Source organism: Microtus pennsylvanicus, chromosome 19 (assembly GCF_037038515.1).
Source record: "Microtus pennsylvanicus isolate mMicPen1 chromosome 19, mMicPen1.hap1, whole genome shotgun sequence".
Classification (NCBI taxonomy): Eukaryota; Metazoa; Chordata; class Mammalia; order Rodentia; family Cricetidae; genus Microtus; species Microtus pennsylvanicus.
Window position 1 is genome coordinate 9,399,003 of NC_134597.1, and position 27,697 is coordinate 9,426,699.

Here is a 27,697-nt window from a genome sequence, read left to right on the forward strand (position 1 = left end):
GGCGGGGGTCAGCGGCGGGGACGAGAGACCGAGACCGCCCTCACTCGCACTGCACGGCCTCGGGAGAAACTTTCTCTAGGACGAGCGCGACCGCCATGTTGCCGCCGACGACTCCGGGCGGTACGGATCGCCACCAGGGTCAAGCCGCGTCGCGCGCTTCCTTTTTTCCCTGGCCCGGCCTCCCAGCGGCTCTCCACGCCCCGCCGCGAGCCTCAGCCAGGCAGGTGCGCCCAGAGCTGCACGGAAGCCAGCGGCCCCAGCCTGGATCCTGCTTTACCTACCATCGGGGGTTAGCAGCAAGAGTAGGAAACTAGAAGACCACCGGAGAACAGGCCCCTAAAGCCGCTAGGTCACCGCCTGGAGTGGACCGAGAGTGGACCAGCTTGGGTGGGACAGTTGCAAGTTGACTGCAAATATAGACAGAAGGCGTTGCTGCTCTTTCATATAGATGGTATAATTTATGGCTTTGCATATGATAACCAACCTGCCTTTTAAATTAAGCCCGCCCCGTTGATCCACATCCTGAACATCTTTGTTCTACAGCCCTATCTTTCCCAGGCTCTGAAGGACTTTCAAACTCCACTGATGATTTTAATTTGCACTCTGATGTCCTTGAATTTCCATGGTCGAGCTGTTGGGAGCCACATTTCACACACAGTTGCTGTGGTGACCGGTATTCTTAGGGGTTGAAATCTGCTTACAATTTTGGTTTCTCTGTCTATAAAATGGTAACAAAATCTTCCTCACAAGATTGTAAACATTCAGGGAAACAATGTGTTCATATAATGAGTTTTTTTTTCTTTTCTTTTCTTGGTTTTTCGAGACAAGGTTTCTTTGTAGTTTTGGTGACTGTCCTGGAACTAGCTCTTGTAGACCACGTTAAAGTTTTTAAAAAATATATCCAAAACCTGTAAGAACACCTTGTTAGGAGGGCTTTATTTAAAACAATGGCCATAAAGTACAATGACCAGTACAATTCCATCTTGAAGTGGAAGGGGAGATAATGGTTTCTAATCAAAATCCAGATTGTAAAAGTGGGAATTTAAAGATGAGAAGCAGAGTATAGGAAGGCGTGGGTGGATAGAGAATCCCAAAGAGAAAACGGCGTTAGAGAACAACTCAGTGACTAAGGTCTACAGCATTCTTGCTGAAAGAGCAAGGGTTACCTAGAAGATGGGAAGATGAGAAAGAATGCTCTAGCGAAACTGGCTACAAAGCATTCTTGGCTAAAAACTAGATTTTACAAGGGAATGCACAGTTGGCCCTGAAGACCAGGTTCTGAATGAAGCAAGAATAAAGCTGGGCCAAGCTAAAAAGCACGAAGCCTCCTTTCCTTTCCAAGAGCTCCTCCTTTCTGCCTGCCTTCTGTTTCCATTTCCTATGGCTTGCAGCTCTCAGTGAGGTCAAACCATTTCAAAGCCCCAGCCTTCTCAAAGGTAAACAAATACTGATAACATCTAGCCTACACGTTCTTCTATGGATTTAGGGAGAATATACGCTTTAAAAATACCTTACAACCTTTAGAAGGCTTAGCCTTTCAGATAAAGCTCAAAATCCTTAAATAGGGCAAGTGGGTGTTATCTGAGTGGTAGAGTGCTTGCCTTGCTTGCCTGGTGTTCTGGCCTGGAGGAAGCACTGCGGGGAAAGGGGGTTGTTAAATCAATGCAGACAAATTGTGTACTCTTCACCTTCATCTTAAACTCCCCTGCTCTGCACTCTAGCCTGCTTTCTCTCATTTCCTCAATGTAGGGCCAAGTCCAGTTTTGCTCACTATTACATCAGCTTAGTTCCTGATACAGAGTTAGAGTTGTAATGTTTTTAAAACAAACCAATCAAATACTATTGCCCCTCACTAGTTCTCACCACTTAATTTATATTAGTGTTATCTTTGTATTCTTTCCCCCTCTGTCCCTTAAAGTTACATTAGCCTTGAGACCATTGAGGATAATAGGGCTCTGTTGAGACACATTTAGGGAACACTATTTCCTCCTGGTCAAAAGAATAGAATCTACATCTGGCCCTGATTGGAGACTTAAGATTCTGATTGCCTTCAAAGGTTGGAGGATTCCATACCACGTCTTCTCCCTTTGGAGTCAACAGAGCTAGGCCTGTCTATTATTATCTGGCCAAAATCCATCCCTCAGGAAAGCTGCCATGCTAAGGAGAGAGGAGGAATAATTATCCTCTTAGTGACATAATGCATTTTTCCCTCCCAGAAATCTCAGCTGCTTGCACAGCCTCTGCCATGTAGCTTGCCTGCTCTTCTGAGTTAGGACTTTTCCTCTCTTTTCTACCTTTTTTTTTTTTTTTTGATACATTTGAGGCTTTCACTCATTCTCTGAAGCCATGCTCCTATGGCCATGGAACTGTTTGCTCTCATGTGGCTGTATGCTGACCTCCATTCCTGAGCATGTCCTCCTAACTTAAATGACATGACTTTCTCTCTTCATCTTGCCCATACCCTTCCTCCTAGTAACCACCAAGATGCACAGACTCCCTGCCTGTTGTTTTCTCTCAAATGCTAACAAAATTGTCCTTGAGCTCCTGAATCCACTTTTCCACCCTTTTATTGACAAGACTAAGAACCAAAAATGGAACCCCAATTTCCCTGGTAACAAATGGCACCCTACATGAAGTCCTCCAAAATGTCTAACAACACTAATAAAGTGTAAATTTCATTGTTTCCATTTAATAAGTCTAGGAGCTTGTGACATTCACTACATCTATAGAGCTGAACCGCATTCTGATTCATATTTCACACATGAAAATAAAAAGATTGACTTAGAATCCCTTTGGACTCTAATTCTACCTGACTACCAAATCCATAACTTTTGACCCTGCTCCTCAGAGACATTCTTTACTTCCAATTCTGCATGCCTTTTGTGGATGCTTCAAATGTTTTTCATTTGAAACCACTTTAGAGAAACTTCCACCAGAAGCTGAAATGACAAATACTTGTGCTTCAACCTGGATTTCAGACTTGACCCTATGTGGGTGATCACAGAGTAAAGAAAGGACAGACACACAGATACACTTATAGAAAAGCTGGGATCAGGTAGGGCATACATTCTTATGGAAACACATGTCAGCCTGGAAACTCAGGGCTTTTATACCTCTGAACAAGGAGGTAGACTTATTGTATACTTACTTTATGCTGGAGTGATGTGGGATTCCTCTCTGTATGCTGTGAATACCATTGGTTAATAAAGAAACTGGTTTGGCCTGATAGGGTTGATAGGCAGGGGAGACTAAACTGAATGCTGTGAGAAAGGAAGCAGAGTCAAGGAGAAGCCATGGAGCCACCACCAGAGACAGACATGCTGAAACCTTGCTGGTAGGCCACTAACCTTGAGGTAAAATATAAAATAATTGAAATGGGTTAAAGTACGATGTAAGACCTAGCCAATAAGAAGCTAGAGCTTATAGGCCAAGCATGTGATTTAATTAACACAGTTTCTGAGTGATTATTTCCAGAGTCTGGGCAGCCGGGAAACAAACAAGTGGCCTCCTTATAAACAATGGAGGAGTTAATTAATCTAGGTAGGTGGTGTCTGAAGATGAAAAGTTTCATGCTATAGTCATCCAAGAAGAGGAAGCTGTGGCTGGTAATTTTTGTATGCATTTGTTTTAGTTAGAGGTCAAAGTTCTTAGTCATCTGTACTTGAACTGGAGAAAGACTTTGTCATTCCTCTGGGCCTGATTTACTGAATGTCCATCCTTTCCCATGGGTCTGAAGCACTGGGATTCTTGACATGATCATGCCCATTTTAACAAATACACATTCACTCAGGACTTTGTCCCCCACGAAACTGTTCATCTAATCATGAGTACCACCAGGGGGAGGCCGATGACTTAGAAAAGTTCAGCTGCAGGAGTGGAGTGGACAGCAGTGAGCAAGTTGACTGTTATGGCAGCTGGCATTCATTATAAGTTATGTCACAATGCAAGATGCCCGTCCTTGAAAAGTAAAACCCTGGTCTTGCTTTCAATCAATTTTATGGGCTATTAAATCATTTGTGAATAGTTTCATGGCCAATTATAGACCTCATGTACTAATTATCCATTTGTAGTTTCTATCCATGGAAATTCGGGATCAACCTACCCCTGGACCCAGCAATACCACTCTTGGGAATATATCCAAGAGAGGCCCTATCATACAACAAAAGTATATGCTCAACTATGTTCATAGCAGCATTGTTTGTAATAGCCAGAACCTGGAAACAACCTGGATGCCCTTTAATGGAAGAATGGATGAAGAAAGTATGGAATATGTACATATTAGAGTACTACTCAGCAATAAAAAAACAATGACTTTTGAATTGAATTTTGCATACAAATGGATGGAAATAGAAACCACTATCCTGAGTGAGGTAAGCCAGACCCAAAAAGAGGAACATGGGATGTACTCACTCATAATTGGTTTCTAGCCATAAATAAGGGTCACGGAGTCTACAATAGGTGAACCTAAAGAAGCTAAGTAAGAAGGTGAACCCAAGGAAAAACATATAGGCATCCTCCTGAATATTAACCTTCACCAGGTGATGAAAGGAGACAGAGACAGAGACCCACATTGGAGCACCGGACTGAAATCTCAAGGTCCCAATGAGGAGCAGACAGAGGGAGAACATGAGCAAGGAAGTCAGGACCGTGAGGGTACAATGGGGATGTTCTATTGGGAACTCACCAAGGCCAGCTGCCCTGGGTCTGAAAAAGCCTGGGATAAAACCGGACTTGCTGAACATAGCAGACAATGAGGACTACTGAGAACTCAAGAACAATGGCAATGGGTTTCTGATCCTACTGCACGTACTGACTTTGTGGGAGCCTAGGCAGTTTGGATGCTCACCTTACTAGACCTGGATGGAGGTGGGTGGTCCTTGGACTTCCCACAGGTCAGGGGACCCTGATTGCTCTTCAGGCTGATGAGGGAGGGTGACTTGATCGGGGGAGGGGGAGGGAAATGGGAGGCGGTGGCGGGGAGGAGGCAGAAATCTTTAATAAATAAATTTTTTTTTAGGGAAAGCTAGGCTGTATGCTGGGAGGAAGAAGGGTGGAGTCAGAGGGAGACACCATGGAGCCACCAGAGTCAGACATGCTGAATCTTTGCTGGTAAGTCACTGCCACGTGGCAATATACGGATTGATAGAAATGGGTCAAAATAGCTAGGCAGTGGTGGTGCATGCCTTTAATCCCAGCACGCAGGAGGCAGAGGCAGGTGGATCTCTGAGTCCAGCCTGGTCTACAAGAGCTAGTTCCAGAACAGCCAGGGTTACACAGAGAAACCTTGTTTCAAAAAAAAAAAAAAAAAAAGAAAGAAAAAAGAAAAGAAATGGGTTAAATTAAGAGTTAGCCAATAAAAAGCTAGAGATAGTGGGCTAAGCAGTGTTTTAATTAATACAGTTTCTGTGTGGTTATTTCAGGGCTAAGCTAGTAGGGCAGCCAGGACAACTTATGTCTCTCTCTGGTTTTTCAAGATAGGGTTACTCTGTGTCACCCTAACCGTCCCAGAACTCTGTAGACTAGGATGACTTCAAACTCACAGAGAACAGCCTGCCTCTGCCTCCTGAGTGCTGGGATTAAAGACTTGTGCCACCACTGCTCAGCCTTGTCTCTTCTTGATATTAAAGGAAATACTGTTTTACCCATTTAGCATAGCATTGGCTATAGGATTGTCATATACAGTATTATTTTGAGGTATGCTCCATCTATTCCTAATGTGTCCAGGACTTTTATGATGAAGGTATGTTGAACTTTGTCAAAAGCTTTCTGTGTATCTATTGAGATACTTATGCAATTTATGTCCTTAAGTTTACGTACAGGATTATTTATTGATTTGCATATTCTGAACTAATCTTTTATCTCTATGATGGAGCCCACTTCCAATCTGTCCATAAATTTAGTTTGCAAGTAGTTTTGAGTTTTCATTTTTATACATGAGTGTGTATGTTTGTGTTTGTGTGCGAGCATGTACACCTGGGGAGTCCAGAAGAGGGTGTTGGGTCCTTGGAGCTGGAGTCACAAGTGGTTGTGAACGATCCGATGTAACTTCTGGGAATGAAATTTATGTCCCCTTAAAAAGCAGGAGCTATTCTTAACCACCACCACTAAATCACCTTTTCATCTACTTATTGGCGATTTTTGCACCAATGGTCATCAGGAAAAGTGGTTGGTAGTTTTCTTTTTGGTTATAAGAATAATACTGGCTTTATATAATGAATTTGGTAATTTCTTTCCATTCAATTTTATGGAACAAATTGAATAATGCATTAAATCTTCCTTAAAAGTTTGATAGACGCCAGATTTGTGAATACTTCATCAGAGTATCAGGAGGCAGAGACAGAGGTAGAGGCAGAGGCAGGTAGATCTCTATGAGTTTGAGGCCAGCCTGGTCTATATAGAAAGGCAAGTTCCAGGCCAGTGGGATTCTGTCAAAAAAAAAAAAAACTGTTTGATAGATTTCAACAGTGAGCCAGCCAGGCAGGCAGTGGTGGCACACACCTTTAATACCAGCACTTGTGTGGCAGATGAAGGATAATGACCAGTTAGAAGCCAGCCTGGTCTACAGAATGAGTTCCAAGGCTGCCAGTGCTACAGAGAGAAACCCTATCTTGGGGGAAAAAAAAAACAGAAAAAATTACAACTGTGAATTCATCTGCTTCCAGTTTTTTCTTTTTGAGGAGACTTACAACCTTCATCTGATTGTTCTAACGGACTGGCTTATTTACATCATCTGGCTTTAATTATGATAGGTCTTATGTGTTTCAAATTTCACACACTTTTCATAGGTTTTTCCAGCTTTTTGGTGTGTAAGTTTTCAAAGCATTCCATAAAGATATCTTGAATTTAAAAGGAGTCCATTGTAGCAATACCCTTTTTTACCTATAACTTCAATTTTACTTTCTCCTTTTTTTAGCCAGTTTGGCTAAGGTTTCGTCAATCTTTCACCTTTTTCAAATAACCAAAGCTTTAGACTTTGGTTGACCTTGTCTATTGATTTTTATCTATTTGATTAATTTCTTCACTGATTTATATCATCATCATCATCATCATCATCATCATCATCATCATCATCATCATCTACTTTGCCATCCACTGGGTTTGGGACTGGCTTCTTGTTTTCCAGAGCCTTGATGTGCCTCATTAGTGTGCACACTTGAAATGTCCTTCTGGCATAAATGCATACAGCTATAAACTGTCTTTTTTGTTTGTTTCCAGTTTTGATTTTTTGAGACAAGTTTTCTTTGTGAAATAGCTCTAGCTGTCTCAGAATCCATTTTGTAGTCCAGGCTGGCTTTGAACTCAAGAGATCTCCCTGCCTCTGCCACTTGAGTGCTGGGATCAACAGTGTGCACCACCACAACTAGCCTTAAATTGTCTTCTTAGGACTGCCTTGTCCATGTCCTAGTGAGTTTGGCTGATGGAGGTGGGTCTTGTATCTTATCTGTTGCTTTCATTGGTTAACTAATAAAGAAAACTGCTTGGCCTGATAGGACAGAAAATTAGGTAGGTGAACTAAACAGAACAGAATGCTGGGAGAAAGAAGCCGAGTCAGGCAGTTGCCATGATTCTTCCACTCCAGACAGACGCAGGTTAAGATCTTTCCTGGTAAGCCACCTTGAGATGCTACACAGAATATTAGAAATGGGTTAGATCAATATGTAAGAGCTAGCCAATAAGAGGTTAAAACTAATGGGCCAAGCAGTGTTTAAAAGAATACAGTTTCCGTGTAATTATTTTGGGGCATAAGCTAGCCAGGCGGCCGTGAGCCAGGGTGGCAGGAACGCAGCCCGCCGCTCCGCTCCTTTCAACATCTGGTAAGTTATATTTTTCTTTTTATTTGACACTAGGAATGTTAGATTGTCTCAGATTTCTTTAATGACCCACTATTGATTCAAAGCTATATGTTTAACCTTGATTTATTGCCTATGACATGAACAATTTTGGAGAAGGTGCTATATGTCACTTAGAAAAATGTGTATATCTTGTCTGTTGGGTAGAGTATCGGCTTAGTTGATTGATGTTGCACCTAATCCTTTTATAAAAATAATTTTTTTTGATAATAATTACATCATCTTCCCCTTTCCTTTCCTCCACCACCACACACATACCCTTTGCTGTCTTTCAAATTCACGGCCTTATTTTTCTTTAAATGTTGTAACACAATATATGTGTACCTTGCAGAATCACTTTACTAAGCCCTAACTATGTCCTTAGCCATCAAGGAAGCATCTCTTTGCAACAGATGGAGACTATTATAGAAAATTACAACCAATCAAAATGAAGAACTGTGGAGCCTAGTACCCAACTGATACATCTACCACACAGTTCCGCCTATTCTCTGGGCACTGCACAATATAGACCAAGACTGATACTGTGTGTGTGTCTGTGTGTGGGTCAGTGTTCACAGTGGATCACGGGATTTTTCTCCATTGACTATTACAGATGACACTATAAGAGTAAAATGATAGAGAAAAATAAATTACTGTTTCCACCTCTGTTATCTCACAATGCGAAACATTGAGAAGAACAAGCTTTTTATTAATGGAGTGCATGAGACTGAAGCCAGGGCCTTGCCCACGCTAAGCACATTCTCTCTCCCTGAGCTATCTCTGCAGCCCAAACCTTAACTCTACTCTCTGCTGACTGCTTACTGAGTTCAGGAAAGTGTGGAAAAGGGAAAACACTCCGGTGCATTCTGTTTCTCACAATCAGAACATTTCTACTTAGCTTGTGCTTTTCTGGTGTGCTTAGCAGCCACTGCTGAACAGCTTTTGTGTTTGTGTGCATATGTATGTACGCGTTTAAAACCTTCTGCCCCACAACTCCTTTTCAGTTCTGGGAAACAGAAAAAAAAAAGGATTCTAACTCTAACCAGAAAACCTACAGGTTCAGTAAGCAATCATTCCCTACATACAAAGACAGAACAAGGGATGCTTGAATTTCCATTATAGTGTAAGTTCCAAGACAGCCAGAGACTATGATCATTCCCATGTCTGCGGTTTCCTCAGCATTCTGGACATGACAAAATACAAACAATTGTTCAATTAAAAATCTTTCATGAAAAAGCTGAATACTGCCCTACAGGGACAGATACACCTAACTCTAACAACTGCTATCACATTCATTTTCTTAGAGAATCAATTCTATATGGTTGACATACATGGAATGAGAATGTTGTTATTTGTTAAGAACCCGGCAGTGTTTGTTAACAGGAAGTCACTTGCACTCTCTGGATCTCTATTACACAAAGCGACTGGACTAGGTGAGATTCAAAATTCTAAGTCAAATTCTAAATTGCTTCCCAGCCTTCAAATTTGTTAGTGGAACACACCAAGGAGCAAAAGTTTTGCCAGGCAGTGGTGGCACACACCTTTTAATCCCAGCACATAGGAGGCTGAGGCAGGTGTTATCTCTGAGTTTGAGACCAGCTGATGCTAGGCTACACAGAGAAACACTGTCTCAAAAACAGTAAAAGAAAGCCTTTCAGTTTACAAGTAACAGACAAATAATATTAGAAAATTTAAATTTTTTAATAAATGTGCTTTGTTCACAAAATGTGAGAAAATACAACAAACACAGACGTACATTTTCAGATATACTACCTCCAACCACTTTGCAACTATGATAAAACCACATAATCTGTTCACAATCCTGATGAGCCCAACCAACAACACGATAGTCATGTTTTTGAAATACTGAATTATTTTTGAAAAATTGCTGTGAATGTAACGGGAAGGTCCTTAAATGATTTATATCCAAATGAAACCATTTTTAGCGTACCCATATAATATTGAAAGGACCTATCAACTTCACCGGTCATTACTTATATAATCTGGCGCCAACCACAGTGACTGCTCATATTTCAGCACTTACACCCTGAACTGGCCTTGTGGAATATGTATTGGTGTAAGTTCAAATTTGAATAAGCTAAGTTTACAGTAACAAATTATATAAAATCAAACATATTTATACTAAGTGGTAGTAGTTCTTATAAAGAGATATCTTTAAGTACTACTTAAAATACATCATGCACACCTTGGGAAAAAGCAGACTCAACATCAGTAAACAATCAAGAAAATTTATAGCACCAACATTTTTGCTGTAACACAAAAGCTGTCTTAAAGGTCATACCTAGATCAACCTTCCAAAGCACTGTTTTATTTACTTTCAAAGCAATTTCATTTGGTGTACTTTTCTTTGCTCTTAGAATTGTAACTAGTAAATAAAACAAACAATAGGTAAGAGGGATGCTATCAAAACATAGTTTTGTTTTATCCTGAAAATAGTGCCTTTTCAGTCTTTGTCTTTTCTTTAGAGGAAGCTGTAAGACATTATCCTGTAGTGCCTAAATGAAAAGAAATTATCAACTCTAATAATTATGGAACTGTATGCTATTGAAAGTAGATGAAAAATTTCAAGTTATTTATGGCATATTTGAACAACCAATGTTTATTGCATTTACACAACGAACTTTTCTAAAATTAGTTATAATCATATTACTTTCATTAATTTAGCATGTGAAACTGAACTTGAAATATTGGGTATACACAATGAACCTATCTTAAAGGGTAAGTTTTTGTATTTCTAAATAAAATTTGACATTCAAAGTTAACTATAACAATTCACAATAAGCACAAAAACATCAGTTTATCAGAGTAAAGAAGTGCAGTTTATGAAATTTAGGATTAATTATTGAAAATGCAAGTTTCCTTTAAAAATACACATACGCACCCACGTGCACGCACACACACACTCACACACACCATTAACCATGAAATCTGAAACTGTTATATTTCAGTGCAAAAACCTCAGTATGAGGTAATTTTAATGTAATAACCACTTGAAAAAAATCCACACAGTGGCACTCTTAAAAATGATAGTTTACATGACAATTGCTGGCTGACAAGACAACGTGGACCATGTTTTAACTCTTTAAACTTGTCTTGTTTGGACATATATTTCTTGTTAGTTATTTGCTTCTGATTCAGAAACACAGAAAGGGATATTTCCAGCAGCCAACTAATTGTTTATATAGTCACAGAAAAATTATCTGCTTGGGCTTAGAAAGAAATTAGGATACCAAAAAGTCAAGACCATTCTATGAGATTATCAGTAGAGGGTTAATTTCAAAAACGTTCATGTAATCCCAAACTTGTAGTGCAGCACCGCCTAATGGACAGGTAAGGACCCTATCAGCTGGTCTCAATAGAATATACTCTATAAGTGCAAACCCTTTCACAAAGGTGGTCTCAGTCAGCATTGAGTATTATATACCACTTCTTGCTTAAACAGAAAATTTTGTAAATGTTCTCTAAATTTTAAAAATAAAAACGAACTTTCACAGGTAAAACAGACTGAACACCAAAGCCTAAATCAGTAAGAAAGTCATAGGAATATTACTCTGGCAATGGTGTTTGCTGTACTGTGTTAATGAAATTAGAATACACTTTGGGCAATCTGTCTTTCAATGTCTAATGTTTCCAAACGAGCTTAATATTAAGAGTTGTCCTCAATTTCAAAAAGTTCAGGAATACTGCATCTTTAGATGAAACAGTGGAAAACGTGTTCTGTAACAGGTAACAATTTAAAGAAAAAGATAAGTGTACCACAAACAACTAAACCAACCTACGTGCGAAATGTTTAACTTGTGACTCATCAAAGTGCAATCTACAGCTTTCTACACATCTTAAGGTTCCTCATGACAATGGTGTACAGTCAACACTACACTGAAAGGAAAATACATAGTAAATCAGACTTCACATAGCACTAAAGAGAAAAGAGGTACCTTTTTAAATCTTAATGTAAAATGCTAAAGTAACAGTGGTTTCTGCTAAGACAAAGTCACTCTGCATGAAACTTTAAGCTTCCTATATAAGAATAAACTTTGAAATACAGAAGTAGAAAAAAATAGCGAACTCTGTAAACGTTTGCATTTCTCCTATGCAAACCAGGCTTTAAATACCGAGTTCCTGTTAGTATTCTGATTAGTGTAAGCAATTAGTTTAGGAGTCTGGAATGAAAGGGCCTTTTGCTTTTATATTAACTTAAAAGTAAGATGGGATCCTCTAGCTCATAGAATGGAATAGAGCTGGCTTGACTTTCTCCAGAATCTGAGTCATAAGGAGCATCAGGGAGCTCTGTGAAACCGTACGCTAATTGTTCATCTTCTATATCTGATCGGACATAGCAGGAAGGGCTAGAATACTCCTCATCTTCTACACTGTTGAAATCTTGAGGAATATATAACATCCCTGGATAGTTCCTACTAACCAAGTCACTTGTGGTCTTAAGGGAGGTTTTCCTAAAAGCCATGAGATGCATATGAGAAAATTTTGAATACTTGAAGCGCTTAAAGCCCAGGGATTCTATAGCAATCTTCCAGCTTTTCATCATCATAGCATGCCGGTTCTGATGGGAGGAATCAGGGGTGATGATGAGCAATAAGCCATTCAGCACTAACAGCTCATGGGCTTTCTTGCAGCAAATCCATCGCTGGTAGGGTGATGGAAAATAGGAAAGGAGGAGAGAGAAAACAACCACATGAAATAGTTCTCCAGGAAGAGAATCAATAGGATTTTTCAGCTGCTTCAGGAAAGCATCTATAGCATCTTGTGCAAGCTGGAGTGGCTGCTGAAGCTGCAGGTTCAGGAAGTCACACTTATAGACACTCTGTAGAAATAAAAACAACAACAAAGGCATATTAAGAATTTCAAAGGGGCTAGAGAGATGGCTCAGTGGTTAAGAGCATTGCCTGCTCTTCCAAAGGTCCTGAGTTCAATTCCCGGCAACCACATGGTGGCTCACAACCATCTGTACTGAGGTCTGGTGCCCTCTTCTGGCCTGCAAACATACACACAGACAGAATATTGTACCCATAATAAATAAATATTAAAAAAAAAAGAAAAAGAAAAAAAAGAATTTCAAAGAGTGCCTTATACATGCCTGTAATTTCAGGCGGTACTCAGGACTGCAAACGTTGGAATCAGCCTGGGTGACATAATTAGATCTTGTCTCAGAAAGGAAAAAAACAAAAACAATTTCAAGAATATGTCCATTATAAGTTTCACACCACAATATTTAACATCTCACTGCCTTTCAACAGAATTTAGTAATGACTATCTTTCTCTTCTAGCTCTACACAGATTTTCCTTTCTTTTTAGTATTTTCTATTTTTTTGAGACAGGGTCTCCTGTGGTCCAGGGTAGCCTCAAACTTCAAAGTCAAGGCAAACTTGGGGGTCCTGAACTTATCTCCTCCTTTCAAGTGCCGTGTTTGGATGTGTGCACTACCATACCCTGTTCTCAACTCATTTTAAAAATTCTGAGTAATTAAGTGCCCCTAATTTCTAAACACTTGAAATTATCAAGAATTTAAATCATCTATTTAAAACTGATGCTTATTTAGAATTTAATTTGGATAAGAACATACAGGAATGATTCATTTCTAATGTAAGCCACATTTATATTCAATTTATTATCACCAGTTAGCCAATAAGCAAAAAACAAAAACAAAACAACTCCCCCCAAAGCACAAAACAAAACAAAATTAAAAAAAACCTTTTAAGGAGATTATTAGAACTAGTAAATATTAAACAGTTTGTAAATGAAATGCCTGCCAAAGAGTGTGTGCAAAAATAAAGGCCTGCAAACCAGCTACTGGAACTCACATCCTAGATGGGAGGAGAGAAGGAGTCGCCAGAAACAAAAGCTAACCATGTTGCTGGACTGACTGGGTGATGGTTCCCAGGTGAATGGGCTACTGGGAGGTGAAGCTTAATTAAAGGCAATGGATGCTTTCTCTGTCTCCATTGCTATCTCTGCATCTGAGGATTGTCTGCCTTGCCTCAGGCTCAGAATGAATGAGCTAGTTTACGGCAACCTCTGACATCCTGAGACAAAAATAACTTTCCCTCCTAAATCTGACTTTGTCAAGTACTTTGTCACAATGACACAAAAGTAACTGGCAGGTTTGTAGGCACAGAATAATGCTAACACTCTTCAAAGATCAGTAAAAACTCTTAAAAAGTTAATTCCTGCCTTGAAGCAAATTGCACATTAAATTTAATTAACACCATCAAATGACTAAGGAAAATAGAACACACAAAGATATAAATATATCTTATTTGCCTGAACACTAAAATGCTACAAACACAGAATAGGAAAGAACTACGGGGTTTGGGAGATGAATCCATAGGTAAAAAACACTTGCAATGAAATCTTGCTGACCTGAATCTGAGCCCCTAGAACTCACATAGAAAGCAATGCACACACCTAGAATCTCAGCACCATAAAGTAAGATGGGAGGTTAAGATGGGAAACTTTGTGTAGATGTTGTTCCAAGGCAGACAACTATGGACCCTAAGCAGTACACTTATCTTTGTTGTTGTTTTACTTTTTGGAACAAAGACATTACAAAGACATCTTTGTAACCTACAGATTTTTAGATCACAGTGATTTTACTATAGTATGCCAAATCCTGGGAACAAAACAAATAAATATAATACGTTAATATTAGTTAGCTAAATGCTAAAAATTTTCAGAATATGTATTTAGTTTTGAATAAAAATAATTGACTACTTCCAGACAGGAAAGTATATGTTAGCTTTTTTTAAAGAATGTAAAGATAGTGATTTTTTTCTTTTTAAAGACACATGTAAAAAGAAAAAAAAATCAGGTCTTTAAAATTCACATACCTCTACAGCAGGTACAATATCTATCCCAACAGTTAGAAATTCTTCAAACTTCAAAAATGGATTAAAGCAGCTGCCAACATCAAGTAATCTGATCTTTTCTGAGGCTTGAAGCAACCTAAAAACAGACACACGTTTAAAAAGCAAACTGAAAATAACACAGGTAAAAATTTACCTACAAGAATAAATATTAGTGTATAGATTATCAGCTCTTGTCCTAGGAGGAGGGCTTGAAGAAATGCTGTTAATGTTAGTAACATCTATGCACTCTAGGGTAAAATAGAAATAATCTTAAATTAAAAATAGTTTTCAAGGCCGGGCGGTGGTGGCACACGCCTTTAATCCCAGCACTCGGGAGGCAGAGGCAGGCAGATCTCTGTGAGTTCGAGGCCAACTTGGTATAGAAGAGCTAGTTCCAGGACAGGAACCAAAAAGCTACGGAGAAACACTGTCTCGAAAATCAAAAAAAAAAAAAAAAATTTCAAAGTGGCTGTAAAACGCGAGCCTCTGTCTTCTATTTCCGAGCTGTGTCTGGTATCTGGCATGCAGTGGACTCCGGCAGCTATCTGAGCACTACTTAAGCTTCTGTAGTATTTCCTGGCATGAAGACAGGCTCTGAAAACACTACTCTCACAGAAAAAGCATAAAACATACACACAAAAACAAATGGCAACTTATTATTGTGAAAATAATTTTTCACTAGAAAAAGACTCCAAAAGTATCTTAAATCCATACAACACATTTTGAGAACTATTGTTGTACAAGACAAAATAAAATCAATTTAATTCTCAATAGTCAATAGAATCATATCTTTGGATTTAACTTTATCTCAATGACTTAAATGAACCAAAGGAATATAATGAAATAGAATTCTTATATCAGGGAAACTTCTTTATTATACACAAGCATTCCTCATTTCCAAAAATAGCAGAAAATGAATAGCAAATGTAATCATAATGAAGTTCAATATGGCTCTAGGCAGTAGACAATGGCCTTTATTTGTCCCAACCCTATAGTCTAAATAAAAACAATAATTAAAATAGTACAGCTTTTTCAACTTTGAACATATGCCACGTCAACTAACATTTCAATAATTTTCCCTACAAAGTTTATGAGCACACATTGGAAAAATAAAAGAAAGAGAACATAAATAATTGTGTAAGGACAGAATGTTGGTACTTTTTGAAGGCTAAAGTGTAGAGACTTGTCTAGCTTTTTCTAGCATTTACATTAGAGGGGTTCAGATTATATATCTAAAAGTGATGTTCTAGAGAAGAAATTTAATAAGGGGGTTATGTATTCAGCATATTTACTAATTCCTTTTGCTGATCTACTGGTACAAATTTTAAATTATACTTAATGAAGCATGCCTAAGTTTTTTCTTTGCATGTTAAAAGACTGTATTATAAAGGGCATTCAAAAATTTTCGCACTAATGCCAAGTTATGAGGCAGTGTGGGAAGGCAGTATCAGAACTTCAATTCACCTATGAAAATTGATCAAATACCAGTCTAGATATCATGAAGGTATTTCTTAAAGATAAAATTAATATTTATATCAGAAGTCTGAACAAAGCTGACTGCCCTCTACAAATGGGGAAGTTGCATCCAATCAGTTGTAAGCTATGAGAAAAAGAACAGACATGCCCAGCTGACCTGAGCTGGTGGAAACTCACTAACTCTGGAGTCTCCAGACTGACAATGGGGAAACCTTCATAGGCCCAAACTAGGCCCTCTGAATATGGGCGACAGCTGTGTTGCTGGGTCAGTCTGTAAGGCCACTGGCAGTGGGACCAAGATTTATTTGTTGTGCTTGAAGTGGCTTTTTGGAGCCTATTCTCTTTGAAGGGATACCTTGCTCAGTCTAGATATAGGCAGGAAGGTCTTGGTCCTGTCTCAAAGAGATGCACCAAACTTTGCTAACTCCCCATGGGAAACTTTACTGTCTCTGAGGAGTAGACGAGGAAGGGTGCAGTAGGTGCAAGGTGGGGAGAGCAGGAAGAGGGGAGGGAGAGGGAACTGGGATTGGTATGTAAAATAAGAAAAGATTGTTTTTTTAAAAAAATAAATAATGGGGGGAGGGAGGGAGGAAGGGAGGGAGGGAGGGAGGGAGAGAGAGAGAGAGAGAGAGAGAGAGAGAGAGAGAGAGAGAGAGAGTTGCCTAAGGAAAAATGAATTTTGCCTCCAGACTGATTCCAGACTCCAGCACCTCCAGTACTTCCTATTCCCAGGGTCCACAACATACTATTACAGACTGCAAACCAGGCAAACCCTATAGCCACGGGGGCCAGTTTCTTCACAATTCTTCTCACTGTGTGTATATATGCATATTCCATTGATCTTTTTAAAGAAACCCTGACTAAAATGCAATACCAACATAGTCTCTGTATGTGACAGTTCAACTTGTCTGTTATGTTGGGATTCCAAAGAGACAAAGGGGAATTCAAGCACAGAGGAATGATTGGGGAAGCCCACTGTTAGTTTCCTTGCAGTATACTGTAATGTGTTGTTTCCTTGCCCCAAAAGTAAGTCTGAAGAATGACTTAATGAACACGATTTCTTAAAAGGAGGCATAGTCATTAGGAATACTAGTAATTTTCATGGATGCATAGATCGGTCATTACCACTAATATGTCTACATTTTACTTCATTTCTCCTTTTATCCTGCCATATTTTAAAATTGACACACCTGAATTTCTGTCTTAAGGTTTCTAATATGCTAAACACAAAAATATTTTTCTTTGAGGCTGAATGTAGCTCACTTGTTTAGCATGCCCAATACCCAGGGTTTGGTTTGCAGAAAGAAGGGAAAGAAGTGTTTTCAATTTTAGTTTCAAAGCAATTACTTCAGTTGATCTTGTTTTCCCTCTGGTGGTTAAATGTAAGTCTAGAAAAGGTATACCTACTATCATATAACTAGGGAAAGGAGCTAAATCATAGATATTGATATTAGATCACCATTTTTAAAAAAATACAGACCTTTTTTAAAGGAGCGCATTTTGAGTAATTTATTCTTAAACATTTTAATCTAGCAATTTTTGGAGTTCCATCTTACTCTGCCAGCATTTCACTTTACTGAATGGTACACAGACTGAAAGATATTCTACGGTAACATGAAAATTAAGGGAAAAGAGCATTAATTTTTTCTGATTCTAGCCTCACCTGGTCTCCATGTTATAAAGTCAGACTTAACACAGTCCTGAGACTGACATAACTGGGAACTGCAGTATACTTTATTTCAAAATTTCTTCTAACAGAGATCTATTCACTGAATTACTGAGTTTCTTTATACATACGGTAACTAACTATGATAGACTTTGTTAGGCACAGCAGAATATCACACCACCTCTAACATCTCTGCTTCTAATGTCTAATACAGTGGTTACTTAGGAAGCCTACAATGGCCCTGGGCTAGGCACTAGGTTCACTAAGTCTCTCTTACCTTTGCAGCTCCTATGACGCTCTATGAAAAGTTTGGCATTACATAACAGTTCTCTTGTAGTTGAGAGAGTGGATAAACTTAGAATACTATGAATTATTTGAAAAAGAGGCTTTCCCACATTTTCAGAACTGCTATTACATTTGATGACTTGAACCTATAGCTAATCCATAATCGAAGAGAAATTTTTGAAGAAAGGTTTTTCCTATTGAGTGTTTTTAAGGCAAATAATATTATTTAGAAGTTTTGAAATTGAGGAAGACAATTCATCCTGAAAGACTCAATACTGTGACCACTATAATTGATGGCTGAAATAAAAAATGTATATAAGTAACAAACTTTTGTTAAAGTCCAAATGTCATTTCTCTATAGAACTGACAGAAAAATCCAGAACTCTTCATAGTTTGTATATTTCTACAAACACTTCACCTAAAGGTTCACATTTAATTTTGGTTAAGTTAATAATAACACTCCTAAGTTTAAAACATGGCATTTTCCAGAAATAACCATTCTCAAATCTTTATTTTATTCACTTATGCCCATGTTTATTCTCAGTTATTTAAATATTAGTGGATATTTATATGTTAGACATTTCATAGTTTTCAAAGATACAACAATGAGATAGTCACTGTCCTTCAATTACACAGCAGGAACTTATGGAATTGTTATATAAGCACACTGCTTTCTGAATAATTTTCACAAGCCCTTCTATACAAAGAGTCAAACTGATTGCAGATGAGAATTAAAAATAATAAATGCATGGGGACTATCATAAAGGATATTCTTGAAATTAAATGTATATATTCTTTTAGAAATATATCCTTATATACTTCCATACAGTTACTCAATCCTGAGAAATAGGCCATTATTTTTATAAGAAAAAATTGAATGCAGAATGTATTATAAAACTTGGTCAAGGAAAAAAATCTCACAATTCTGTGAAACACTATGGCTGAAGATGCCTGCTTTGACTTTGGCAAGTCCACAATCAGGTAGGGAGTCTTCACCAGCTAAGTAAAACACTGGGAAGCCACTGGGAAGGGAGAGGAAGGCTCTCCAGTAGCTTGGTAAAGCAAACAAGGGCAGATGGAGGGCGGAAAGTGCCAACGGGATGTTAACAATGTGCAGTGTCAGCTCCTACTCCAGCACTTTACACAGGGGCAGCTATCTCATAAGTTCATTGTAGAAGGCTTACACCCCAAAATGTATGAGTCATTGGCTAAAATTGGGTTATATACTACAGGTCTGATTCTGTATGAACCTGAATACTAGATCTCACAAGGATTTAAAAATTATCAAATGATCTCTTTTCAAGTGATCTCTTTCTAACACACACACACACACACACACACACACACACACACACACACACACACACATTAGTAGAAATTTTTGTAAGTATGTATGCTTTCCTTACTTGATTTTCCCTTCTTTTCAAACTTCTTTCAAATAATGTGAACACTGTATTTTTTCAAAACAGTAAGGCTGCAAGCAAAGCTGGGATCTTATTAGATTTAAAATTTTGAAGACTGGAGTTTATAAAGACAGTTTCTCATAACTGGACAAAGTGAGAGACCCTAGAAAACTCAGTTCTAAATGGGATGTCTTCATCTATTCCTTCCCCTCAGGGCTCAGGGATCTCTGCTGAAAATGAGGCAGAAAGACTGGTGTAGGAGACAGAAGAGATGATGAACTGTAGGAAACAAGGTCTTCTAGCTGTACCTATCACCAATTTTTAAGTACTTTCTCCAATGAAGTCTCACTGGGTATACAAACAACATTTAAGGAAAGCCCATGCCCAGCGGTAGATGGCTAACAAAAAATGAACTCAATAGCATTTCTGGAGGGATTTTGTGAGTCATAATCAGAAGCATAATGTTGTTACATATAGGGTAACAATTAAATTCTAGGCTATGTTATATGAAAAATAAATCCGATGTCCCACCTGGGTTCTATCTCTAAGCTATCTCATTTGTTGTGTATATAATCCCCCCAAATCAGAAATCTAAAGCACTGCTGTTCCCAACCATTTAGATATTCAACCTGCAATATACTTTTTACTGTGCATTATATCTTTTCAAAATAACATTGCAGAATGGTTGGCTTGTAAATCATGTAATAATACTCCTAAACTTTCATTTTTTTCTCTTGACTCAGCAGAAAAGAACTGCATTGAAATTTAAAATAAAAATGAGTTAGTTTTTCTATCAAGTCACCATTCTTACTATCTACAACAAAGAAGAAGTAGCTTTGCTTAGGGTTTTACATTTTTGCAATCAATTACATTTTTGTAGACTTGTCCAACACACACCCCAAAACAAAATACCTCTAACACACTGTTGACACTAGAAAAAAAATTAGCTTTGTACCTTGTATTCTCTTTCACAATTCTTGTCCTTTGGCCTGCATTTCATCCTCTGTCATTGCCTAATATTACCCTTTCCTGGTTTCTTTTCTAAATGTTACCTTACACCTACACTTACTAGCTGTTTACGTATAAATGATGATACACGTTGGGGAAAATCTGGTTATTTTCTTTGAATTTGGCTGACCTAACTTGATATACATTCTCAGTCCACTCATGTTCCAAAAATCTCATAATTTCATTTTTATTTTTGGCCAAACAGTATTCCATCTTACGTCCACACATTTTCATTATTGATTCTTCTATTGAGGAATGTCTACATTGTTCAATTTTCTTGCTATAGTAAATATAGGAGAAATAAACATAGATGTGCAAATACCTCTGTGGCAGGATATGGAATACTCTGTGGATATATCTAGGAGTAGAATAGCTGGGTTTTGTGGCAGTTAATTTTAAATAAATTTTTTGAGGAATTTCCATAATGACAATCTGCACATCCACCAACAGCGAATAAGGATTCTTTCTTCCCATGTCCCCTCTAACACTGGGGCAGATTATCTGATAATTTTCTATCTGGGATGAGGCAGAACCTCAAAGTAGTTTTCATTATCATCCCCTGACTACTGGGGAGTAGTTCTGAATAAATAAAATTCAGTCATTTTGGATCACCAGGATCCAAAACATAGCTCCAATCTCAAGTACACACAGATGACTCTGGTCAGTCCCAGCGGGACACGAAAAAAAACAAAAAAGACAGGAGAGACATGAATGTGGCGAAGAGAGTAACAGCAAGGGACAGCACCAGCAGGAAGAAGGGAGGAGAGTGGGGTGAAAGCAATTAGAATGTATCAGATACATGCATGAAATTATTAAAGAACAAATTTAATTAATAAAAATCATACAAAGGAAAGTGGTCCTCATGGGAAAATAGTAGGTGATGATTAAAATTCTAATGCTAAATATCTTACTCTTCAATCAACCTGATTCTGTAACCGACCTGTACATCTGGGCAGGAGTCTGAGGGCTACTCTCTGTCTTACAATTTTGTAAATATGATTATGCATTCAGCAAAGTAAATAAAAACCTTTACATTCAGGTCTAAGTGTACACTTTGTATTAATATTTTTATATATTAATACAAGGGATTGGCAATTTATTCCAATGTCAAAAGAGAAAACAAAAACATGAAAGCACTCAGTGCTGGTAGATTTGGGTAAGTGGACATTTACTGGACTCGATTCAACACTAACGTGCAAGAGCCTAGAGCCATCTACAAGGTCCTACATAGACAATCATACCATCTTCTCTCACATATGCTCTACTTAGTAATAGATAATCATATAGGACGTGTTTTTCTTAATATCTAGCAGATTTCGATCATTAGACTGAGACACACACACAGTGTGAAATTTTTATGAAGAATATTATGCAAAAGTGAATGTTTTATTGGCACAGAAAGAGTTTACAAAATTCTTTACGGGCATAGTGTTTACTGCACAAAAAGTCATAAGTGCCCTGCAAAAAACCTAGGAAGAAGTGCAATTAAAACGTAGCCATGACTGAGGGACCATTTCCCTTTCTTTTGTAATCTTTACAAGCAGAAGATGGGAGTCATCCTGGCCCAGCTTCTAATCTATCAGTGTTTAATCATTCAGCTGTGAAGATAGAGGTACAAACCCTAGAAAACTGACTTAAAATAATCAACTAAAAAAGAGGCAACACAGGCATCAGCATACACAAACCACATAACTTGAAGATGAATTACAATTAAATCTAGAGAAAAGAAAAAGAGACACAAGGAGGAAAGAGAAAAAGAAAGGAGGGAAGGAGGAAGGAAGGATGGAGAAAGGGACCCTATTCCTTGACCCCCTTCTTAGGAGAAAACCCCAAATGACAAGTTTTGTGGGAGATTAGGAACAATGTCCAATCCCAAACAGAACACTGTAAAACATGCAAAAAAATTATAAAAGTGTGATCCACTCAGAGTGAGTGAAAAGTATGAGATTTTGCAGATAAAAATTTCAAGACGATGAATGAAAAGGGGCCAAATGGGTATGAAGTATACATTTGCAGTCTCAGCTGCAGATGAGGCAACGATTGCTTGAACTCAGGAATTCAACTGAGTTACATAACAAGATCCCACCTCAAAAGCAAAATTTTTAAAGCATTTAGAGAATTAAAAGAAACTATGTCTAAAGAATCAATGAAAAATATGACAGAAATATAAAAAACAATCCTCAGAGACTGAAGCTAAAGAACCATATAGAAAATGCAGAGCTAAAGCTTTTCATAGCGACTTGTTTTGATGTAGCTATATAACTCCTTATTTTTATCAACATTTTATTTATTTGGCAGTATTGGGGATTGAACCTATGGCCTCACAGATGCTAGGATAGTACTCTACCATTAAGCTATAGCCTTAGTCAATAACTTAAAAATATTTTATATATTTCTTGACATCTAAGGTACAAGATGTTTAGTAAGTCATTATAAGCTTTGCAATAATTAAGGTAATGATTTATTCTTTCCTAGTGATGTAATCGATGATGTGTTGATTTTATTTATATAAAATTATTCATAACTAGGTAATACTTTTAACACAGTATTAAGGTCAGAATAACCAAAGATAATTCTATTCTGGCATCAACAGTTCTGAAATTGTTTGAGAATTTAATTTTGCTGTTATCAAATTTCAGCAATTATCAAGAATGTTTCTGTAACTCTCAAACAGTAAGTTATTTGACATCAAATTTATTCTGACAGTAATATGCATACATAATTTTAATACTAATGATTATTTGGACTATAATACTCATGTATGGTTTATACCTATATGCATATGCATACATATATCACCAACAGACACATTTTCAATTCAACAACATGATGATGGTTGGTTAGTATTAATATATTTTATTTGCAATTTCTTAGTAGCTAAATACTTTAAACAGTTTAATAGGTTTTTCACTGCTTTGGTTCTTTGACAAAATAGCATTTAATTGTCACAACATATAATTGTCATTATAACATTTAATAAACCACACTGTTTTCATTTTTATATGGACAACATATGCTATAGGAACACTAAGTTTTCCTATACTTAATATACTTAACATTATAAATTTTTGTTTCTGAAACTTACATATACCAGAGGAGAAAATAAATGGCCTGCTACTATGTATTGAGTATTACTCTATTTTATTCTATGTAAGCCACTCTATTGCATTATTCACATCAACACAGCTATCGGGGGAAATGTTGACTGCAACAGATAAAGTATACTTACTCAGTTATAAATTCAGGACTTGTGAAGCTGAGGTTTGTTAAACGACCTTCAAGTTTAGAAGACTCGTGCACGTTTAAGGCTGGAGTGGTCTTAGTGGCGAGTACAGCTCTTTTCTCATCTTTCTCAAGTGCTTTTCTCTTCCCACCATTTTGGAAATATTCTCTGCATATACTAGAAATCAAAATGAAGTTGTATTTTAAAACATTAGATGTGATGAAATAAAACAAACAAACAAGAAAACAAACAAAAACCCCACCATTCATTATTCAAGGTGGGAAACTTTCAAATAAAAAGGTCCCATTTTAAAAGGTCAAATATTACAGTGATGGCTATTCTTGTTTGTTAACTTGACTACATCTGGACAAGTGGCTGGGTACAACTGTGAGAGATTTTTCCTGACTGGATCATTGAGGTGAGAAGACCCACCCTAAATCCAGACCTCTGAGGTAGGAAGAAGCACCTTAAATCTGGGTCATGCCTTCTATTGGCAGCCTATATGAAGGACGGGAAAGAAAGAAGCACTTGTTCTTTGCCTGCTTGCCCCTGGGCTCTCTGGCTCATTCCTTCCTTGGTATTAAAGCCTACTGGATTTACAGTAAACTACTCTAATGAATTCTTTCTTTCTTTCTTTCTTTCTTTCTTTCTTTCTTTCTTTCTTTCTTTCTTTCCTTCCTTCCTTCCTTCTTTCTAGATAAGACTGATTGATTCAATCAGTTCTGTTCCTCTTGAAAACACTGATTAATACAATTACAATTTCAAAACATTATTGTATAAAAATGTTAAATAGGGTGGTTCTTAAGGCCACTCTCATTAGGTAAGTGACATCTCCATTTACTATCTTTCCCCATATATTTGCTATCTATATACAAGCATAGCTCAGACTGCAAGCTAAGATCCCTAACCCTTTCTTTCAAGTGCCACCTTTGCTGGGTGGATGAGCAGTTCTTTCTTATCCCATGATTCACCCTACCTGTTGTCATTTCCACACCCACAGCCCTAGTTCCAATCTGCTTGTTGGGCTTTGAGTCTGCTTTGTTCATGATCCATCTTTGACTGGTGAGATGTTCTTTAGCTATTCCAACCTTCTTTTTACTCACTGTAATCTCTACACCTACTATTGCAGCTCCAGATTTGTTGCCTGGTCCAGTTAAACAGCTCACCATCAGTTACTACAGTAGCCCAATTTAAGGCAGGCCCAATTCTTACATCAAAAACAAGAGTGTAGAAGAAAACTTCCCCAAACTAAGGAACGACATACCCATGCAAATAGAAGTGCACAGAGGAGCAAATAGACAAGACTAGAAAAGAAACACCTCATAACATATCATAGTTAAAACACTAAATACATGGAATAAAGAAAAATGTTGAAAGTTGTAAAACGAAAAAAGTTACATATAAAGGAAAAACCATCAGAATAACAGTTGATTTCTCAGTGGGAACTCTGAAAGCCTTCTGGAGCAAGATATTCCAAGTTCTAAAAGACTATGGCTGTCAACCTAAGCTACTGCAACCAGGAAAACTATTTGCCACAGTTGAAGTAGAAAAAAAAACTTTCCTTGACCCAAATAGTCTAAAAAACTTCATATCCAATCCAATAATAAAAACACTAAGCAGAATACTGGAAGCAATACTTCTAACAGAAGAGAGTCTAAACACAGCCAAGAGACTCTAGAAATAAACAAAAATGAAGCTGTAATTAAAGAACTACAAAGCACAACTAATGATTGCAATCTATACAAACCTTTCTGTAAGAACTTAAACATCCATCATCAAGACATAGGCTAGCTGAATGGATAAGAAACAAAATCCATCTTTTATTTTATACAAGAAACTCAGCTTGAAAAATAGGCAACATCTTAAAAGGAAAGGATGGAAAAAAGTATTCCAGGCAAATGGGATCAGGAACAAGCACACATAGTCAACTCAACATGTAACAAAATATACCTCAAACTAAAAGCAACGAAAAGAAACAAAGGGCACTTCACTACAATCAAAATACCAATTAATCAAGAAAATAACACAATACTAAACATAAATTCACCAAACACTGATGTACCCAATTTCATAAAAAGCATACAAATAGAAGTAAAGACACAAACCCCAATTATAGTAAGTGATTTCAACACTTTAATTCATCCAATAGACAGGGTATCTGGACAAAACAAACAAAATGAGAAATCTCAGAATTAAAAATATTATATCAAATGAACCTAAGAGATAACTACAAAATATTTCAACCAAACATCAAAGAATCTACATTCTACTCAGAAGCCCATGAAAACTTCTCTAACATAAACCACATGCTGGGACCCCAAACTAACCTAAAAAATACTGATAATTTCATGCATCCTATCTGACCAGCATGATGGAGGTGGGTCTTGTATCTTATCTGTTGCTTTCATTGGTTAACTAATGAAGAAAACTGCTTGGCCTGATAGGACAGAAAATTAGGTAGGCAGAGTAGACAGAACAGAATGCTGGGAGAAAGAAGCCGAGTCAGGCAGTCGCCATGATTCTCCCAGTCCAGACAGACGCAGGTTAAGATCTTTCCTGGTAAGCCAGCTCATGGAGCTACACAGAATATTAGAAATGGGTTAGACCAATATGTAAGAGCTAGCCAATAAGAGGCTGGAACTAATGGGCCAAGCAGTGTTTAAAAGAATACAGTTTCTGTGTAATTATTTCTGGGCATAAGCTAGCTGGCGGCCAGGAGCCGGGCGGCAGGAACGCGGCCCGCAGCTCCTTCAACACCAGTGCGCAAAAATAAATAAATAAATAAATAAATAAATAAATAAATAAATAAATAAATAAAATTGACAATGAATAAAACTTTAGTAAGTGTACAAATTCATGAAGACTAAACAACTCACTACTGAATGAGGAGGAATGGATCAAAGGGAAAAAGAATCAAGAAAAAATAATCAAACTATTCTAGAACTAAATCAAAATGAAAAACAACAAAACCTATGGGGCACATTAAAAGCAGCTCTGAAAGAAATATTTATAGCCCTAAGTACCTACATATTACATAGCTAGGAAGAGCACCAATAAATGACTTAATGGTTCAATTCAAAAATTTAGAAAAACGAGAAGAAAACTTAAACCCAGGAGACAACAAGCATTAAGAAAAATCAAAGTAAAAATTAATGAAATATAAACATACAATATAAGGAATTAATACATTTAAGAGCTGGTTCTTTAAAGAGATAAACAAGACATATACTCAGCCCAACGAACCCTACCCTTCCCAAAAGAAAAGAAATGATCAGGGAAACATTACAATAGCTCTCACACACACGCGCTGAGAAATTCAGAATGTGACAAGAGAATACTTGAAAAAAACCTGTACTCTGTTAAGTTGGAAAATCTAAATGAAATGGATAAATTTCCAAGCTACCAAACTTAAACCAATGACTGGTCAATAGTCTAAACAGATCCATAATAACACAGGAAATTCAGTTACAGAAAGTCTTTTGACTAAGAAACACTCAGGCCCAGATGGATTCACAACAGAACTTTACCAGACTTTCAAAGAACCACAACCAATCATTCTTACGTTACTCAAAAGAGTAGAAATAGGAGGAACATTCCTAAACTTATTCTATGAGTCAGTATTACTATACTACCCAAACCAAATAAAAAACAACAGCAATGAAACTAAAACAGACAAATGACAGGCCGATATGCCTGAGGAACACAGACACAAGCATTCTGAATGAAATACTGTTAAGCTTAGTACAGAGCAAGTCCAGGAGTAGTTGGACAATACAAAAGGGGCTCTATGTTTGTCTTTTGTAGACTTCTTGTTTCATTTTGTTGTTATTTTTTGGTCTTACTAGCTTTTTATTTGTTTTCATTTTCATTTTTTGTTTACTGTTTGTTTGGGATTTTTGGAGGGGTGGGGAAGGGAGAAGTTGAGG

At 37.5% G+C, this 27,697-nt stretch overlaps 1 protein-coding gene across 1 annotated transcript in view; it reads right to left on the reverse strand.

Moving 5' to 3' along the window:
* Positions 1 to 9,511: 9,511 nt before the first annotated feature.
* The window catches only part of Samtor (S-adenosylmethionine sensor upstream of mTORC1), a 42,981-nt gene continuing 24,795 nt past the window's right edge, over positions 9,512 to 27,697 (reverse strand). Inside the window, exons 3-5 of the mRNA XM_075953593.1 lie at positions 23,778 to 23,948; positions 14,693 to 14,807; positions 9,512 to 12,669 (exon numbers count right to left, since the gene is read on the reverse strand). Coding sequence (XP_075809708.1) covers positions 12,040 to 12,669; positions 14,693 to 14,807; positions 23,778 to 23,948 — 916 coding nt within the window. The 3' untranslated portion in view covers positions 9,512 to 12,039. The remainder of the gene's footprint in view (positions 12,670 to 14,692; positions 14,808 to 23,777; positions 23,949 to 27,697) is intronic.